At 37.3% G+C, this 20,491-nt stretch overlaps 1 protein-coding gene across 1 annotated transcript in view; it reads right to left on the reverse strand.

Moving 5' to 3' along the window:
• NBEA (neurobeachin) overlaps positions 1-18,039 on the reverse strand; it is a 620,750-nt gene extending 602,711 nt beyond the window's left edge. The window contains exon 1 of the mRNA XM_022574654.2: positions 17,539-18,039. Within this exon, the coding sequence (XP_022430362.2) occupies positions 17,539-17,832 (294 nt within the window). The 5' untranslated portion in view covers positions 17,833-18,039. The remainder of the gene's footprint in view (positions 1-17,538) is intronic.
• Between the last annotated feature and the right edge of the window lie 2,452 nt (positions 18,040-20,491).

A 20,491-nucleotide genomic window follows, 5' to 3' on the forward strand; every position in this document is an offset into this window, starting at 1 on the left:
TAAACGACTTGCCCAACTAATTAGTAACAAAGACAAGGTTAGACTCCAAGTCCAAAATCAATATTCTTTTCACTAACAGTAGCAAACCTTTCTAACACCACAAATGAAAAATAACACAACTAAAACTAAGCTTTGAGGGTACCCCAAAAGTACCTTCCATTCAAGCTACTCAGAGTACCAGCCAATGAGAAGGCAACTGAATCAGAACATGAATTAACACACTGCTTCCTTCATCAAGAAAGTCTTGCTATGGGGGAAAAAAGTTATTTGAAATAAACAGTGTGTTTATTGACAAAATTATTTATATTCTGGCACAAGCTCCTTATCTCCTCTTAGACCAAGAAACACTTCACAAATATGCAAACCTGATCTGTGGACCACATTTTGAATAGCAATGTGCTAAATGAACATTCTGTATAGTAGCAGAAACTTACTACTATAATGAACTGTCATATATGTAATTCATATATACAGTTCCCACTTAAGAGGAATAAAAGGGAAAATAACATCTTTTTCTCAGATACATATGAACAGACACATATGAAGTATATATAGAGGGATATATAGACAAAAGATATAGATAAATAGACACATAGATACAAAGAAAGAGAGAGAGAAGCAGAGCCTTGGAGAGATGAAATATTGATACTTGATACTCAAGGTCACAAACCAAAGAAAAGGCAGAGCCAGGATATGAATTCAAATTAGTTGTCCCACAACAGCCAAGCTCTTTACAGAAAACCAGGATACAAAAACTGACTTGACTGAAATAGCATTTACGCATTAATTTATAAATCTAAAAACAGAGTCGAAGATGTTAGTTCATTGTTATAAAAGTCCTAAAAGAATCAGGTACAAGATGGAGCAAGAAATAGCACCCACTAATAATACACTTCACCACTGAACAGGCTGTCCTCTGTGACCAATCCTATTGTTTCAGGATAGAACAACCACAACTACTGAAAGAGTATGACAACACTAGTCTATCTAATCAGATCAGCTTACATGGAATGAACACTTTGCTTTGCTCATGTCTCTTTTTTGCCAAAATGTCTTGCTCCACATTGCCCAAAGTCCTTAGCTACAAATTCACAAACTCACTTTTCTCAAGTGTTAAATGGGGATAGAAATGCCTCTGTCATGGAGTTATTGTATCAATTGAGAATACTATATTTCCTTTATTCTAAGGAATATTTTTCACATTTTAACATTTCTGAAATCAACATATAACTCGTAACTGATGTGTACATTTAATGTAGTTGTGTTTCTTCTTCCCCCACCAAGAGCTGTTATTATATCAGTAACAGTCAACAGCCTAGCAGCACATCTAACAAAAACTTATAATTAGTATTTTTTTTTATTATATTTGGTGCAAACAAGCACCAGATGATCCTGGTTTGTTTTGGAAACGGCTGCATTATAGAACTTTTCTCTATACACTTATATACAAATATATACATGTTTAATGCATTATTTTTATTTCTCATCTACCTACACTTTGTTGTCTAGAGACCTTGACTTTGACAACTGCAGTTTTGCCAACCACATTACATTTCAAGAATGTGACTCCTGAGGGTGCTGGGAAACCGATGTATTTACAAGGTGCTAATAGAGCACAAAAATGGAAATGCTTAACTGCCTCAAAACTCTCTTTGTGTTAGAGAAGGATCAATAGTAGAGATAGAAGCTTAAGCTAAGTCCAAAAGTACAGGCAGGAATTTGCCAGAAGGAAAGCTCACTCCTAGAAAGACATTACTACTTTATAATGTGCTGACTTAAAGTTCCAGAGCTGGAATGCCCTTACTCCACCCTGTCTACTCAGCAAACCCCTGCTCCCCTTGGAAGCCAATTTCAATAGAATCCTCCACCTTGAAGTCTTTCCTGACTCCTGCAAATAGTTCATTACTTCCTCCTCTGTGATACTGTACTCTAATACATACTTTTACTCACGGTCACAAGAGGAAAAAAAAGGCAGAGCCAGAATCTGAATTCAGATTAGTCATTCCACAAAAGCCTGATCACATAATTTAGTATTTTTTTTTCTAATTTACACAGTGGTTTCTGTTTCTAGAATTCGAAATCCTTAAAGAAAAGAATCATCTTTCCAATCTCACTCTTTCCCCAGGTTTGATCATACTATCCCTAGGTATGGGCACTTCAGCTCCTAACAATTACCTATAAATAAAAGTATGTTTAAATTAACCTCCCTCTCATCTCCATCAAGTATGATTATTATCGCTATTATTAAAGGAGAATGAAGATCTCAATTTTCTACAAACACTGCAACAGATATAAAACTGTAATTAGCTGAGGAAAAAAGTAAAAACTGCTTGGACTTAAAGTGACTCCAGTAAACATGTAATACCTTTGACTACATATACGAAGGCATATGAGAATACAAATACGAGGGAGACAAGAAGGAAAAAGTAGAAGAAAGGAAAAAGATAAAATATTTCAAAGTAAGAAAGTATCCTTACATCTTTGCATAATGGAAAATATTAAGTCAGTAACTTCTCTGCTGCCTAGGTTTCCGTATCTGAAAACAAGATAATCTTCGAAATCTTACCAAGATAAGCATTAGCATTGCAGAATTGTAGTATTCTAGTATTCAATTCAGAGTCTTATTTAAAATATGGCACTCCTGATAATTAATACTGAAATTAGCAACCTAAATACAATAGGGGACTCTTACTCCGATAAAACAAGTAAATCTTCACAAAGTATATATATTCTGCTCTCTATATAAAGGTAAGGTTAGTTCTCAATTTCTGGTTTTGGTAAACAGGACATACATGCATTTCAGGAAAGTGTATTTTCACATAAAATTTTTAACAGTTAACTCACAAAAAGCAGTTGTTTATTCCATTAAGAAACCATCTAGCAAATTTTATAAGCAAAACATGTTAGAAATAACAGCACTTCATCCAACTCCTACAAAACAACTACATTTTATTCTATTTCTTCAACTCTGTAGCAATGCTTACAATTTGCCTTCCAAAGTATCTGCTGACAATAAAGTGCATTTTAATTTGTTGCAATATTGATTTCCATGAATTATTTAGGCAACTTTTACCAGGGCAGGGAGAACACGGTTTTCCCCAAAGATACGTGGTTTTTAAATTGTTGCCATTAAGTCAATGCACTAGTTAGGATGTTTACTGACACTTAACAGGAAAACCCACAATATAAGTGGCTCAAACAATATAAAGATTATGTATATATGTGTCTGTAAGTGTAAGTATATACAGTATATGAATATGCAGTATATATACACATGCATAAGCAGACATATTAAAAGGAAAGAGAGCATGCTAGAATATCTATTAGCTTCTTTCTATACTTACAATGGTTCATCTACTTTTGAGACGTCCCCTATAAATCTACTTTTGAGACATCCCTATAAATTACATGTTATGTAATTTAAAATTTTCTGTTAGCCACATTAAAAGAAAAATATAAAAGAAAATAGGTGAAATTAATTTATATTTCATTTAACCCAACATATCTAAAATATGATTTCAGCATGTAATAAATATTTTTAAATTACTAATGTGATATTTTTCTATACCAGCTCTTCAAAATCAAGTGCACATCTTATGCTTATGGAACATTTCAAGTGCTCACTAGCCACATGTGGCTAGTAGCTACTCTGTGACTGCACAGCTCTAGGCAGATCTAGCCATCTTCCAAAACTCAATTCAAACATCACCACTTTTATGAAGCCCTCCCTTGACTCCCTTGGTACATTTCTCCCCTCAGTGTTGCCCACTATTCCCTAATTTATTTCTATCATAGAATTCACACATTTCATTGCCTGTATTTTTGACTCCCTGCAGTGCTATAAATTCCAGGGCAGGGATTGTGTCTTGATCATTGTATCCTCAGTGTTTAGCATCACACATGGTGTGAGGATTCTAAAAATATCTGTGGAATAAAATGGTTATGTGGTCATATGTGGCATTAGGATGAAAATAAGTGTATATATTCAGACCCAACAGATCAGTATTTAAATAGTGGAGGGGGCAAGGGGAAGGAGGAAGAAGAAGTAACCATGAACAAAAGAACAAGAAAACCTGCAAATTAAATATAGTGACAATTAGAAAGTGACCATTAAGTCAACTGTAAAATTACATCATTCAGTAACAGTGCATATTAAACATTCATAGCTGACTATCATTATATAAAGCAAAACTTTCTAGTTTTTCTTCAAGAATAAACTACTTTAATAGAGTCCCTCTTTAACAACTAATAACATGTGCCACAAATGTGATACATCTAATCATTAAATGTTATTCTCATAAACTACCTCTCCATTAATATATACCTTTATTCCTTTTACATACAAAGATAACAAGTTTGGGGTCTAAGATACAGAATGCATTATCATATTGATCCAAAACTCCAAGCACTCTTTCACCAGAAGTGAAATCTCTGTTGTAAATGTCTATATCCCATATTTTCTAAGCAGGTCATCTTTAATTTATTTCAGAGTTTGGCAGCATAATTTTTCAATGTAATTGGGTGCAGCTGTCATTGTGAATGACAGTTTGTCATGCAGTAACTAAAATACATTAGTTTACTTTTCAGAGTGTAGATCACTAATCAGGTTAAACGTTATTTCTAGAATTTAAAAAGCCCAACATAATTAATGAAAAAAACCCAGCAAATCTGACTAAAATCTATTTGCTCAACATACTTTTGATAAAAGTACCTAAATGAGTATTTTCACAAAGAAAAATGCTTCTTCACAGCTACTCCACCCACCCCTAAAATAAGTCAGTCAGTCATCCTAAAAACGAATGCTTTTTATCCTAAAGCCCAGGATGAAAAAATGTTAATGGTTCAAAACAACTCCAAGACCACTCAGGCAAGCTGGTTGAACTGTGACCAATTAGTGTAGTCAGTCCCTGTGTGGTACTAATGAGACCAAAAAAATGGGTTACATTTCCATTTGAATCTAAACTTAGTATAGTCAATGGCTAAAAGACTGCAACTACAATCCCACCCAATTAGGGCCTGCTGTCTGCCAGGGGGATGACTTCAACAATAATAGCAATGAAACAAGCATGTGAACAGATTAACACCCAGAAGAAAGAAAAAACCAAAATTGACGCCTTAGCATATTTTATTCATAGGAACAGATACTCCAAAGAAACTACAGCGTGAAAAGTCACACTTTAAAGATGAATCATTAAATCTCAACTTTTAAAAATCATGAAAGTAAATATACTATTTTATAAATAGTTGCTGCACTATTACATATAATATTATTTGACCTAGCGTCTAACATTTTTTTCTGGAACATTCTTTGAAATTTTGTAATGCTGCTAATGGAAAAACTATAATTTGATTTGCAGAAAGGAGAAACCACTGTCCTTTAGGGGGTGGGAGGGAACAGGATTTCCTTACAGAGGAAGAAGCTGAACAAAACAGTACTAATACTAGACCAGTTAAGAGAAAAAAGGCTTCCTAATGGTGATCCTGATACTGAACTGCATCAAGCCCACTTGAATTTCCTTCTAGACTTTAGAAAACCATTAGCTCTACTTTGATAAAATGTTACTGTTAAGAATTCTGATTTTATAAGGCTGAAAAAATTAAAAATAACTTTCAACACCCTTAGTTTTCCTTTCATCTCTTCCTCCACCTTTACTCTTAATCATGAACCACAAATAGCTACACAAACAGAACTCCTCAAAAAACTCAATGAATACATTTAATCACCTAATACATTTTATCACCTCCCCTGTGCTTGAAAGACCTTAAAAAAAAGTAAGCCAATGAACACTCATGGAATGAAAAAAAAAAAAAACGGGGTGGGATTTCTACAAGAAGAAATAAAGCTAATCTGATGTGGTTTGTAGTTAACGTTAGCGGACACAGCCATGGAAAGACTCCCTCATGACCCATGTCCCTCTGTGTGGAAAGGTTTTCCACTCCTGCCCTTTATATGCGGGGAAACAGTTACTTGTCCTTCAAGACCCAATCCAAAGTCACTTAACCAATGATACCTTCCCAGATTCCTCCAAGCAAAGGTAGTGGAACCATTAATGTCTCCACAGAATTTTGTTTAAATCTTTGTAATATCACTTTTTGCCAATGGAATTTGTCTGATTTTTCTTCTTTTTCCTGTACTGAACCTCAAGTTACTGAAGGTAGGGACCATGTAATTCCTTTTTATATTCCCAATGAGAATCTTGACTCTGGCAATAGAACACTAGGTTAGGATTACTCAGTAATTTATTTAATCATCACTTTAAGTGTTCTGAGTGTGCCTGAGTTAAAAGAAAGAAAAAAAAAAAAAAAAAAAGGTATGCTTCTCCGTGAGAGTTATGACCCCAAATGGGCTGAGGCAAAGTGGAACTCCAGGCACCAAGATAAAGTGGAAAAAAAAAACAAAAAAAAATAAACACTGGACTAAGAGGGAATCTAGGTGATAATTCAAATTCTGTGAAAACCTGCAGGATCTTAACCCAACTGGTTCTTTCCTCACCTATGCAAGTGATAAGAGTCAGGCTATTCACCACATCTGAAGACCCTATGACTCCTTATATACATATATACAAACACATCAAAATATCTCTATCCACCCCCTTCCTCAAAAAAATAAAAACTGAAATGTTAAGGAAGAGGCAAACACAGAAATTAAAAGAACCAGAATAGCCTGAGAAGACAAGATCTGTAACTAAGCCAGAAGTGACAAAAACAAGCAAAATATATAAAATGTGAAAAAAAAATCCTCTTTCAAAACAAGTTCACTAAGCAGCACAAAATTCTAGATTCTATGTTAAGTACTCAGGATACCAAGGTGAATAAGACAACATTCTGATCTCAAGGGATTCAGAGTCTCTAGGGTAGTCTGACAAGTAAACAAATAATTAAAATAGGACAGGCAATCTGAACTATGCTAAATCTGAACTATGTACAAAGTGTTATGGGAGAGCACAGAATGGGAGGAAGAGCTGTTAGGGGGAGATCAGAGAAGGCATCACTTAAGTGAGGGACAACAGCTGATTCCTGAAACATGAACAGGAGTTCTTTAGACAAAAAAAGGAAGACATGATAACTTGAAAAATGCAATGATTACTCAGCAAGTAACAGTCAAGACAGCATAATAAAAGAAAATTCTTCTACTGATGACTCATATCTCATAAGCTTTAAAAATAATTTAAATACTTAATTTAAATTCGAGGACTTTTAAAGGGTAATTAAGTTATAGAAAATAAATACAAATCAAGTACAATAATTTTATGACATTTTATAATAAAATATTGCTGATATAATTAGAGCTGAAAATACTTCTCCTCTTTTAAAATACCAGACTTAGTTTAACCTAGAAAGACAATGACTATTTTTATTTCATTGAAGATTTTATATTGCAGGTCAAGTTGATAAAATAAGAGAATGCATATTGTATGCTTAACATAGCGCTTGACATGTAAAGATTAAAGAACAACAAACCTAGGAACAGAACATCTAGCTTTGAGTCTAATTTCTGCTTTGCAACCTTGGACAAGCCCCTTAATTTCAGCCGTGGTTTACTTTATATTAAAGTAGACCCACATTTATTTCAAAGGAGTTGGTAGAGGATTTTAAAAACATAAGGTATGTTATCAACCCCAATTCTATAAATGCCAATTCCTTCCCCACACATGAAAAGTTTTTAAAAAACATTGGAAATACTCATATACCATCTTTAAATCAGCTGCAAGTTATTTCTTTCAGAAAATGGAAGTAGTTGCTAAAGAGAAATATACCTAGACATTTAACGCTTCCATAAAATTTTCTATTAAACAATGTTTGCTCTACTTCAGTGAACTGAAAGGAGAATCACAATTATTGGAAATTATATCACCTAGACTCTAGTTAACTCATTTGTTCTATCCAAGCAAACATGGTATATGTGGTGGTGCATCTGATTAACACTAAAACATAACAAATCTACTTTTTCTATATAAAATAAATATATCAATGTATACTATTTTTTTCTTGTTCAGAGTAACATCTAAAATACCCACACTTTGCCTAGTGAAAAGGTATACAAATGAAAGCTAGTTACCATTTATAATACTGTATCACCATTCCCCAAAACTCTAAAATTAATACTTCACAATATAGGCCATTAGATCATTTTGTGTACAAAACCATCAAACTGTCCTGCATTCATTTTTATTTCCTGTGATCAGCAAGTCCTGAGTCCTCTATGGGCAGCATTCTCTACCACAGAATCAGTTCACTGATGCTGGCTGGACCCGACCCTCCCTTTCCAGCATCATCTCTTCATATAATGCAAGCCTTTGGGATAATTTCTAAGCAGCTACATTTTGTTCAATAATGGAGAAGATTATAGCCTTTGAATCTGAAGGCCTGAGTCCTAGCTCTGGTACTTAATACCTGGATAACCTTGTCTAATACTTCACATTCCCTGCAGTCTTAGTTTCCACATCTGTACAGAAGGAATGGCATCTGAAAAGGGAGTTATTCTGAGGATTAGTTAACACAGCACAATTTTGCAAGTACACTGGAAACAGTTAAGAGCTATTAAAATATACACTAATATAATTTTCTAAAACAACTGATCACAAAATAGTTTTCAGTCCCCTAACTTGCCTCTTACGTTTGTAACTCAAGTAGTTTTCTAAATATTTAAGCTAATACTCCAAGAGGGAGATATTATTTACCCAGGATCACCCTTCATGGCCTAGTATACATCCAGATGTGAAATTCAGCCATGTCAAGGAAGGAAGAGATAGAAGGAATTCTAGGCAAAGGAAGCTGTGTCACCTCACGCCTATTCGTTCCCCAATTTCCCATTAGGAAAAATTACCCCAGACGCTGTTAAAGACTATGCGGGATTCAAAACAGACCCCCTATGTTTCATTAGAAGGTGGACACCTGAGATTCCTTCTCTGACAGGCTCACCAGCTCAGGTAATCCAAGCTAAAACAGAACTCAGTTTTAGTTAGATCATTATTTTCTTTCTATGATCATATGGTCATCAGGCTCAAGATAAGAACAAAAATAACAACAGTAAAAAAAAAAAATAAAATAAATAACAATAGTAAATACTATACAAAGTTAGCTTTGTACCAAGCACTTCACATATATTAATTCATTTAATCTGTACAACCTTATGAGGTAACTCCTTTACACATAAGGAAACTGAGGCACATAAAGTGTGAATGGCTGTATAATATTTCATAATATAGATATAAAATTACATAACCTTTTCCTAATGTGAACATATAGGTTATTGCTAATTTTTTATATCATTAAACTACATTTAACCCTCATACTTGTCCACAGGTAATTTTTCCTTAGCCTAAAGAACTAAGGATTAATGACACGAACCTCTTTAAACTTCTTGACGCATATTGGGAAAATGTTACTCAGAACAGCTGTACCATTTTACACGCCCAACAACGTCATTTAAGATTATTTTAGCTTGCTGATAAAACACTGGTAATTTTCCTTTTAATCATTTATTTTTCAGGTTATCTCACTATTACCTTATGTTCTTATTTAGTGAAGATGAATTTTTGTAATAATTAGCAATGTCTCTTTCTTCTTTCTTGAAATGCCTCAAGCCCTTTGCCAAATTATTTTTCTTATGATTTGTCCTATGATACTTAATACCTAAAGTTTTTTTTATAATTTTAATTCTAAATATTAGTTAGGAATCACTGGAGTGCAACGAATAGAAACCTGATTCAAACTGGCTTAAGCAAAACAAGAAATGTATTAGCTTAGTGCACTGAAAAGCCTGGCAGTATAAGTGACTTGAAAGGCTCCAAAGATGTCATCGGTAATCTCTTGGTTCTTGGTGCCTCTGTGATAGTTCTATCCTCGAGCATACTCTGCCTTCATGGTAGCAGAGTGACAGTCAAATCTAGACTTACATTCTAACATCTTAGCAACTCCAGTGATGAGTATCTTTTTCTTTCTCCAGCAGAATGAAAGGAGTTATCAAGCTTTCGCAGATGTACAGGTAGATATTTAACCAATATCTGTTACTGATGGGCCAAGTACAGTTTCTATTCCTGGTCCAGGAAAGCAGAAAGGAGTCCAGGGAAACCCCAAACCATATAAACCAAGAATCAAGAAGAGATGACTCCTCAATCAAAAAATTCAGAACTGCTAACAGCAGAAGGAATGGATGCTATGCAGCCAAAACCAAAAGAAATCTACAACATTCTAGCCCTCGGCTACCCAGCCACCTTATACATTACTTCTTTCCATACATATAACTTCTTAAATATCCATGTTTAACAATGTTACTATCTTAACCACAGCAGAAAATGCACTCATCACTTCACCATGGGTCTGGGAGGCAGGGAGGAAAACAAAGACAATGCCAAGTTACTGGATCCAGCTACAAGCCTGAAATCTTTATGCTATTAGTATTATTCTTGGTCAGTTCCAAACATGCATTTTTTCGTGGTACCTCATAATCTGACAACATATATCTATGTAATAAATTTAACTATCCCCCGTTAATCAATATACAATGGCAAAAGAAAAAATAATAATAATAATGCCCACTTAGAAGAGTGGAGAAGATAAATATGGAGGAAATAATCAAGAGGACATGACTGTCAGCTGACCCATGAGCTGGATCTGGGCAATCAGAGGCTCCTCACCCCCTCCCCTGTCCTTAGAATATATACTCTGCCTACTGTTCCCACAGTGGGAACGCTTCCAAGGAAATAGCCTCGAGAGCAAGGTGTTGTTGAAACCATCAGGATGATATATGTGACTGAACTTAGTTAAGGCTTCTGTAGTTTAACTTTTAAGATTCTGGCAGGCAGGTGCAGAGACCAGTCATCTTGCGGCTGCCCAAGACAAGCCTCATAAGCTCCCCTGCTTAATAAACCTGCCAGCTACCAATCTGGAGTGGTCTGCCTCTTTTCTTCAGTCTCTCCTTGCCCTCTGTGCACGGGGACCAGTTTGCAAATCAACAGTAAACAAACCATGGTCACTAATTCAAACCACAGTCCATATACTACTGGTCAGAGTAGCAAGAATTGCCTGTTACGGGAATGGAGTCTCTTGGTCAACCAATCTGGATGCACTTATTACCACTATCTCAGAAGACCTCACTTGTCCATTATCCTCTATGGCCTCAGATTTTCCTTCTAGCAGCTGTACTGCTTTAGCAACCCACTTCCTCTTACTGAGGCTTAGAACTGCCTTAGAAGTTAAAAAGAGCACAGGTCTTTGTTTACCAGGCTTGAGGTTGCCCTGGAAATAGTTTCCCTAAAAGCTCAGTAAGCTTTTGGTCAATTTATTTCAGTCAACTGGTTGAACTAGTAACCAAAGCCAGAGATCTTGTCAAGATACCAACCTACCTTTTAAATTTCATAGCAATATTCAGTCTCATAGCAATAGGCCTTCACATTACTCATCCCTTAAAACACTCTGCTTAATGATTTCCCTTGAAGCAATGTGAAATAATAAGCTGGATGAGGAGGCACAGCTATTCTATCACTTGTTCCCTGGTTGCATCCTCTTTTAAAACTCTTTTTAGTTTAGTAACTGGACTGTTATTTTGGTCAGGAGGTTGGGAGTATAATGCATGAGCTGCTTGAGAGAAGCTTGTAAAACAGAACTTTACCTGGCTTTAAACTCCTGTCTTTCCTTTTACCAATTTTAGCATGGGGTAAAAAAAAAAAAAACAATTACACACACACACAAAATTGGGCTTTCCAATCCTCATGGTTCTTGATTTTCTGATTCTCTTGTATGGTAGCTACAGGCAGAAAAGGCCTCTCTTACTTGGAAGGACAATATTTTCTCCCCTCTGTGCTCTCAAGCATTCCAGCTTGGACCAAAGCAAACTCCTTTCTTATAAGGCAGAAGTGGACAACACACTTGAGGATCCCTAAAGTTCCAATTTTAGTAGCTCCATGGGCAAAGACAACCCAGGTGACAATCGAAACAGCTGTTCCATAATTCCTTTTAAGGAATTTCTAGGGGAAAGCAGTCCTTACTGCCTTGCACTTCATTTCAACATTCAAGGTCTGTTCCTACAATACCCCACTTCCAGTTGCTAATGTCTACGCTAGTAAGAATTCCTTCTATTTACAAGTGACAAAAATCCAATTTAAACTGACTTAAAGCTAATAACAATAATAAACTCTGAAAGAGAGAATTTAATGGTTAGAAGATAATAACCACAGACACAGAGAACTCCAAGTGCTCAAGAAGAATCAAGAATATATTTATCTCTCTTGGTTTCACACTTGGTCAAATTCTAATACAGGTACCTACAGCTATAGGATGAGTCTACCAGCTCAACATCCCCAACAGGAAGAGTTCCCAAGTCCTGTGACTCACCCTGTGGCTCCCCTCAGGTTAAATGCTCATTCCTGAACCAATCATGGTGATTCTGGACATGTCTGGGTTATACACCAGCCCACCTGAACCCACCTGAACCAGCTGAACTAAGAATGGAGGATGAGTGGTTCATTAAAGGAAAATTGAGGTACTATTACCAAAAAGGGAAAATGTATGCAAGACAGACAGAAACAAGAAATGCCCACTATTCCTAGTAACATGACAACTGGCTACATTTTTGTTTTAATTTCTATTCAATGCCATATATATTATTCTTTGTTTAAAATAATGTGATCTTAGTTACATGTATATATACTTGACATACATATATTGAAAAATAATTAACAGATTCTTATTCCAAGATGTCAGTTCAAAATAATATTTACATATATAGTAATGCCTACATAGAGAACATCATACATATTCAACAAATATTTCTAATTATAAGAATAGGCAATACATTAACCTTACAGGAGTCTAATTTATTTCAAGATCTTGGGTCTGGACCCTACTGTTGAACAGAATTTCAGAAACTTGTCCTCTACTGCCTAATAATGGTGTCCTGCATACTCAAAATGCACTTAATTTATCCAAGAGCCAGAAATACAAAAAATAAATATACATAATATAGGCTTTTGCTCTCACAGAGTTCACAGCATACGAGTGGAAACATGTATAAATAACTAAATACTATACAAAATACTAGAGAATGATAGGTATATCTTTGTATAAGGAGATATGCTGACATTGCACAAAATATCAGAAGTACAGGCAATAAATGAAAAATCTATGAAACTAACTGATGCAAAATAATATTAAAGTAAATAGTCAAAAATGTGGATGACTGAATTGTATAATACCGCTACATCGGTGATCCAAAATGGGAGCTGATTTTGCTGGAACCAATGAATTTCTTGACACTGTTTGAAAAATGTATAGCAAAAGATGAGGGAACCTTGAGATACATTTAATTAGCCACATAGTATTTGCCAAAAACTGACTAGCAATATAAAAAATACTTATTTAAAATTAATATAACTTGATAACAGACTTGTTATAGAATATATGCTGCTTAATGTCATTTATGACTAAATTAATACTTTTGAGGAAAACCTCAGAACTCCTTAAGGTATTGAAACTTCCAATATTTACACATGCACTCAATTTAATTTTCAATACCTGATAACAAGAATAAAATATAATTCAAATTAATATGAAAAGACTTACATGTCAACCTAAATTAAAATGTAGGAAATTCTCTTTTAATATAAATAAATGTGGTTTTATTAATATTAAGGACTTAATGTTAAGGACTTCATGATTCAAAACTGCAACCACATATTTTTAGAGTAAATTTAGTTCAAAAACATATCTTTTGTTTGTGAAATTTAAAATATCTTGAAAATATAATTTTAAAGATATTTATATCAAGCTGCAAGTGAAAAAACTCTAAGGAAGAAAAGTTACTGTCACATTCAAGTATAGAAGAATAACTTTCAAATTTCCTTTGAACAATAATACCATGATCCATACGTCAAGAGAAGAGAGGCCCTTAGTCCACAAAGTCCCCTCAAAGTATCTTGTTATGCTTTTAATACAATATACAGTATGCCACTTAGAACATAAAAAAATAAAATTATCAGAGGAAATATTTTCTACAGCCAAAGATACACTAATATATTGCACAATTTGTGAAAAAATAACTACAAATTAAATGTTATAGATTTATACTACCTAAGAGAGCTATTCAAAAAAGTCCTACTGTCAATTCTTTAAGTAAATATTAATCCCTTATTTTATCTTTTCTAAAAATAAGTTTATATTAAAATCTGTGATAAGAAGACATGTTCATGTTATCAACAAAGAACACATTATGTATACATAGAATTTACTTCAAGGAAGGAAAAACTTTATATAAACATATGTTAAGTGTGTTTACAAAGGAAGCAATGGATTAAGTAGTATGCCTGCTTTATAACTGAAACAACCAACAAAGTTCCTTTTCTACAGTTAAATGCTCTTATACTGCCACATTAAATAATACCTCCCAAAGCCAAATTTGTTGATGATCAGTTTTTTTCATCGGTAAAGCTACAACGCAAAATCCTTGACAATACACTCTCACTGTAACTTATTTACAAACTAACTTACTCATCTTCCTGATCTTGTCCACCTTGTATTTGAATGTTTCAAGTCAACTATAATATCATTGTACAAATACGTTCATCTACAATGGAAATTACTCATTTTATTTCTCATTCCATGGTGATTCTTCAACAAACTCCCACAGTCCACCTAATAGTGGAAATGGACCTCTACCTTTGGCAAAAGAAAAGAGCCCCAAAATTACAACCATGGCTGTGTTAAAGGAGTCCTATATTTTAATGCATACTTCAACTTTACTCTGCAAAACTTTTAATTCTTTGGGCAAGATATGTGAGAAACCTAACAACCAAGTATCAGTATTCTCATCATATAAAGAAAAATAACGTACAGGAAAAAAAGGAAAAAAAAATATTCTGACAAAGGTGACTGAGACAGGGTTTTGTTTAAGGTAGAAACCGTTTTGTTTTGAAGTTTCATTAGTTCTCCTTCCTTTCTTTTCTGTCATAGAAATCACTGTGATAAATATTTCACTATTCCACCTACTTTTTAATTTAATGTTTTAAATTAAGACTGAAAACTGAAAAAACTCATTTTAGAGATTAATATTAGAGGCTTCCAACCTTTAGCAAGTCACTGAGTGCCCTAAATGGATTTTACTGATTTACTCATTAAATAAATACAATTAAGTATTGATAATTATTTTTTAAATGCCTATGATCTCCAAATATTTTCTCAATCAACTTAAATTTTCACATGACATTTTCATCATGAGTATATTGGAAAGATAAAGCACTAAACCTACCATTCAAGAAATACTACACTGCAAATGACTAATGTGTATTCCACAATCAATATAATTAACAACTTAATAGTAAATAGCTCCTTTTGTCATTCTTTTCCCCAAAAGTTTCCATTTAAAGATCAATTGTACTCTTTAAGTACGTACAAAGAAATTTTAAACATAACTTTCTTTATGCCAAAAATTAAAATGTCTTTGTAACGCAGTTACAATGTCTTAAATGGATTTGGGGATATACCATGTCAGTATTACCTTATTTCTGATTATTCTAATAAAGCTTAACAGTAAAGTTAATCTTTAAAATAATGTTTGCATGTTGAGACTTCATGCCAGATTTTCACTGCACTGAAGAGAATTAAATTTCTTTTTTACCTCAAAAGAAATGCTTCACTTCCTTTCTTAACCTACTGTATATCTATAGAACCCCATCTGTTAAGAACTGATCCAGCATACATTGCTACTGCTGCAGAGTCCAAACTGGTTACACATTCGAATCAATTTTCAGCTTGTGGGAGCCTCTATTGCCTCTTATCACATTAAAATGTATTAAGTAAGCATACAAATACTTATTAAAAATAACCTAATATCACACCATCTAAGGTAAAAATGGTATTGGAAATCTGTAAAAAAAACACCTTTAAATGTTTCCTTTCAAATTTACATAAATACAGTACCTGATAACCTACTAACATATTCTGAGATTTCATCTCGTTAAAAAAAAAAAGGGCAAGTACTGGTTATAATTAAAACACCCAAGAAAACAATATTTCTATTAGTGTCTCAAAAAGAATTTGGTTATACCAACACAGTGACAGCCCCCCAAACTTACACTGACTTTTTGTGATTTGTTTGATAGGTACACAGAAGTACAAAGAGGTGTTTGGTATTTAAACAGGCATAAATCTAACAAAGAAAAGTCAAATATTCTCTTATCTTTGACGTGACACCCCAGCAAAACAAACAAAAAAAAACAGCTTTAACTCTTCTGTGAATTTAAGAGGTACAGAAACCAAAGACATTATCTAATCCCTGTCCCTGTCTCAGGGCACCACTGCTGTAGCTGCAGCTTTCTTTCAGTTTTCCAATAGATCAAATAAAAATAATTGCTTAGCTGAAAATTCTGACTGCATGGGTGTGATAAAATCTCCTTGCAAGCAAATTTTTATATTCCTGTGACTCCACACCAAATACAATAGCCAACTGATTGCTCTTGATTTAAGCTTGCCTTCCAAAACCCAACCTTACATTTAGTCAAAGACTAGGTATTGCAGAGGAAACTGTTTAAAAAGCTTTGCTGCAGCAAAAACTGCACTTACAAGGCATTAAAACATGAATTAATCTTAAATGAACTAGTCTTATTATCCGAAATCTATGATTCTCCTCTCTTTATTTCCTCCCCATGTCTTCCCCTGACATCTTGAACGCTTCTTAGCCTCTCCGTAGATAGATATCGCAAAACATTAAGTCATACACAGTTCTGCAGTAACTCTTTCTTATCACGAAGGATACCAAAACCTAGGGTTGAATTTAACACCTTTCCTCTAATCTTTATCCACATGCCATGCTCTCTGAAGGCAACCACAGAAATCAACCTGTATGATTTAGTGTCCTCACATTTTAACATCTCATGTGCACAAAAAATTACTTAAGAGGTCAGCATATTCAGGGCAATATTACAAAGAAAGGAAGGCTACCTAAAAAGAGATTGGGGTGGGGGGGGGGAGATACAGCCACAACACTCTCCAACATAGCCTCGTAATATATTTAAAGGCAGATGCAAAACTGCATCATTTTTCCTCCTCAATGGAAAACACCTCCCAGCTGCTCAAGTTGGACTTAATGCGCTTCTCGCATTTCAGCAGCACCGGGGAATTTAGGCTCCAGGGACAAGGCTTCCATCCTCAGAGAGCCACACCACGGACAATTAAGAGTGTCGGAGAAAGAACCCCAGAGAAAAGGAGACCTTCCGCTCCCCCTAACTAAACTCTCAAGTCAACCCAAAACCTGCACGGCAAGGAACAATTGACGACTCATAGTCATGAGAAGTGATAATAAGCGGTGTTAAGTTGGGCTCTGCGCTCAGGTGGCAAGAGAGGACCGGAGGAGAGCAGGGAGGTGGCGTGGCTTGGGCAGCGCGCAGGCAGGTCACCCGCTAAGCAATACCCGCCGGACGATCTGGGCTCGCAGGGACGCGCTGCGTGTGTGACCACGGGGGTGGTGGAGGGGTGGGAGCCAGCGTTTGGGGAGGGAGGCCATGGGGGCTGGGAGGCAGATGGCGAGCACGCCTTTTCCCTTACCAGGTTGAGCACCGTCTCCACGATGTCCCTGTTGCTGACCTCTCCGACCTGTATGAGTCCAATCAACACTGCGAATTTCATCCGGATGTTGCGGATCGGCACCGAAGGGTTAATCATCCCCGCGGGCAGCACCACCGAGCCGGAGCCGGACGCCCCTCTCAGCTCCCCCATCCCGCTGCCGCCACCACCGCTGCCCCCGCCGCCGCCGCCGCCTCCGCCTCCGGCCCCGACGGCGATGAGCCCCACGGGTTGCGGCTCGAGCCCCGGGCCCGGGCCCGGCTTTTCGCTCGCCATTTGCCCCCCTCCTGAGGAGAAGGAAAGAGCCGTGGCGCTGCCTCCGCCGGTACCGTTATACCTGCCTCGGCCCCCGCCCCCCGGCCGTCGCCTCGGAGCCCCAGCATCCACCAGCGCCGCGGCGCCGCGCCCGCTCCCCGCGTGCGCCTCAGCCCGGCCCTTTCCGGCGCCCTCCCCGGCGGAGGCGGAGGATTATTCTGAAGCTTATTCCCGGCGGTGGCGGCGCCGCTAACCGCTGCCCGGCGAGCGGCAGTGCCCGCCCAGCAGCTGTGCCGCTGGGGCCGCCGCTGCCTTCTCTCGCTCCCCCTCCCGGTCCGTCCGGCCCGGCCCGCCCCCCGCGGAGATGCTGCCGCCGCTCCGAAAAGCCCTGAGGCGCGAGCAGCTGGCCGCGGCGCTGGCCGGTGCTGAAGCTCAGGCTGTGGCCGATGCTCCTAACGCCGCTGCCGCCACCGCTACGGGCGCCACTGTTGTTGTGAAGCCCCGACGCCGCCGCTCACTCCGCCATGTTGCCGCCCCCTGCCTGCGGTACCGGCCACTGCGCCTGCGCAGAGCCTCCGGGGGGCGGAACCCTCGTGCACCCCCTCTTTTGCCCTGCCCTCCTTCTCCTTCCACCCACCCAGCCAGACACCCCTCGTCCCTCCCCCAACCACCCTGAACGGATAGACAGGTGAGCAGGTGCATGGGGACCGCTGCCAGACACTGGGGCGAGCTGGCAGAGGCGGGGCGGGTGGTGGCTTCCTCACAGTTTTTCCCTGGAGGGTGGATTCTCCCTGCGGGGAAGGACACAGAGTGTGTGTCTCGCCTTCGCTGCCACCTCCTTAATTCCCTCAATATCCTCTTGCTAGGAGGAGGTTCATCATCTTCGTCGTCGCATCCAGCAGCTGCTACTGCCAGTGCCAGGTGCCTTGTAAGGTAGGGGAGTGGCAAACGGCCTCTTTCTGCCCCTCTTCGCCCTTCCCTCACTCCAGCCTGCCGGGCCCCCCTGGAATTTCCCAGTGAAAAAGTGGCTGGCAAAGCAGAAGCAAACGCGCTCTGCGGAATGATCCTGCATTGTCGGGGGAAGGATACAGATGGAGTATAGGGCTCTTTTTCTACAGCCGTGAAAGAGGCTGACACCTGCACACATAGGCACGACTTAAAATAGAACTTGTCAAACAGTGATCCACTCTGGATGGAGCTCTGAACAACAAACAGTTCTCGAACTCACCTCCCAGACTAAAAAGGCTGCACTGTGTGACACTGTGGGGTAGTATTTTGGTGGTATACACAAATGCCACATTTTAAAAATCAGTAACCATCCTCAGGTATGATGCCAGTTAATGATGCCTCCCTTTTTCTTAGGCATGTATAGTTCAGAGGATTTGGGAATTATCTTAAAATATGGGTAATTCTCTGCCAGCCTAGATTTGTGGTAAAAGTAGATTTCTGTGTCTTCACATATATAGAATGAAAAAATTACTTTTAGTTTAAAAAATTAAAATGTATACAGCAGTCTTGCTGCTCGTGTTGAATTAAAACTATATAGGCATGACTGCTGTTTTCCTCGAAATGAAGGATGTAATTTTCTTTAATATTTCATGAGGTATACCCTTTTCAATAAAGATAATGTTGGAAGACACCAGAACTGTTAGGTATCTTGAGGTATATCCAAGTCATTTTGTCATCTCAAGTGAAAACAGTCAATATACAAATCTGTCATAATCTGGTTTGTTATTACTCATATTTAATTGGATTGGCTAGTCAAGTTAACTCCCAGGATACTGGAGCACATTAAAATTCTAAAGTACCACAGGTCATGTATAACAAAATTCCTCAAGACCAGTGCTTAGGATTAGTTCCTGGTTGTGTGTGTTTGTTTAAACTTGTGCTGAAGTAATGGAATTATTAAAATAGTTAAGCAAAAATTTCTGAAAGGAGTGGTGATTGGTGTGTCCATTTAAATTAAATAGCAAGGGAATTATAAAATGTTAGAAAGATTAAAAGTGTATGGGAAATTTATGACACCTCTAAACCTTAATAGTGTGACTTAGATATGCTGTCACTGAAAAATCCTGTGGCATAGATCCACCTATAGCATTTTATCTGTCCCAGGTGAATAGCATCTACTTTTGCGAGCACTATTTTCATTTGCAAGTTTAAAATGATACATCTGTCTTACATATGTAAATCCAGGTTGAAAGGTCATCACACTAGCTTCTTTTCACCCCACTGTTCATATATATGGCAGCAGGTTCTACCTTTTGCTACTTTTAGTCTTTAAAAAGTGTTTCCAGTTCCCTGTCAGCTCCTCGAAGTTGCTGGTACTGTGCAAAGTGCACAGTCTTTTGAATCACACTCACAAATTACTACCTGTGCAATCTCCTCAAGTTATTGAACTCAGTCTTCTGATTCACTAACAGGGATTAGAATATCTATCCCATAAGGAAGTGAGAATTCAATGAAATAATTTCAACTCAGCAGCCAGTATGTAGTAAATATGTCCTTGTACCCTTAGGATACAGGAACAGTCTGTGTTGAATGACCTGTAAACACATGTAGGAACAATTATAACCACCTACAAGGCTTTATAATTGCACAGTTACATGTTTTCGATACTGTCCCCCCAAAGCATAAACTTTTAAAAATTCAAGCAGGTCTGTTTCATTTTAGTCTACAAACC

The sequence above is a fragment of the Delphinapterus leucas genome, chromosome 18 (genome assembly GCF_059928025.1).
Source record: "Delphinapterus leucas isolate spDelLeu-1000000601 "Yukka" chromosome 18, BTC_Dleu_Yukka2, whole genome shotgun sequence".
NCBI classification, from domain to species: Eukaryota; Metazoa; Chordata; class Mammalia; order Artiodactyla; family Monodontidae; genus Delphinapterus; species Delphinapterus leucas.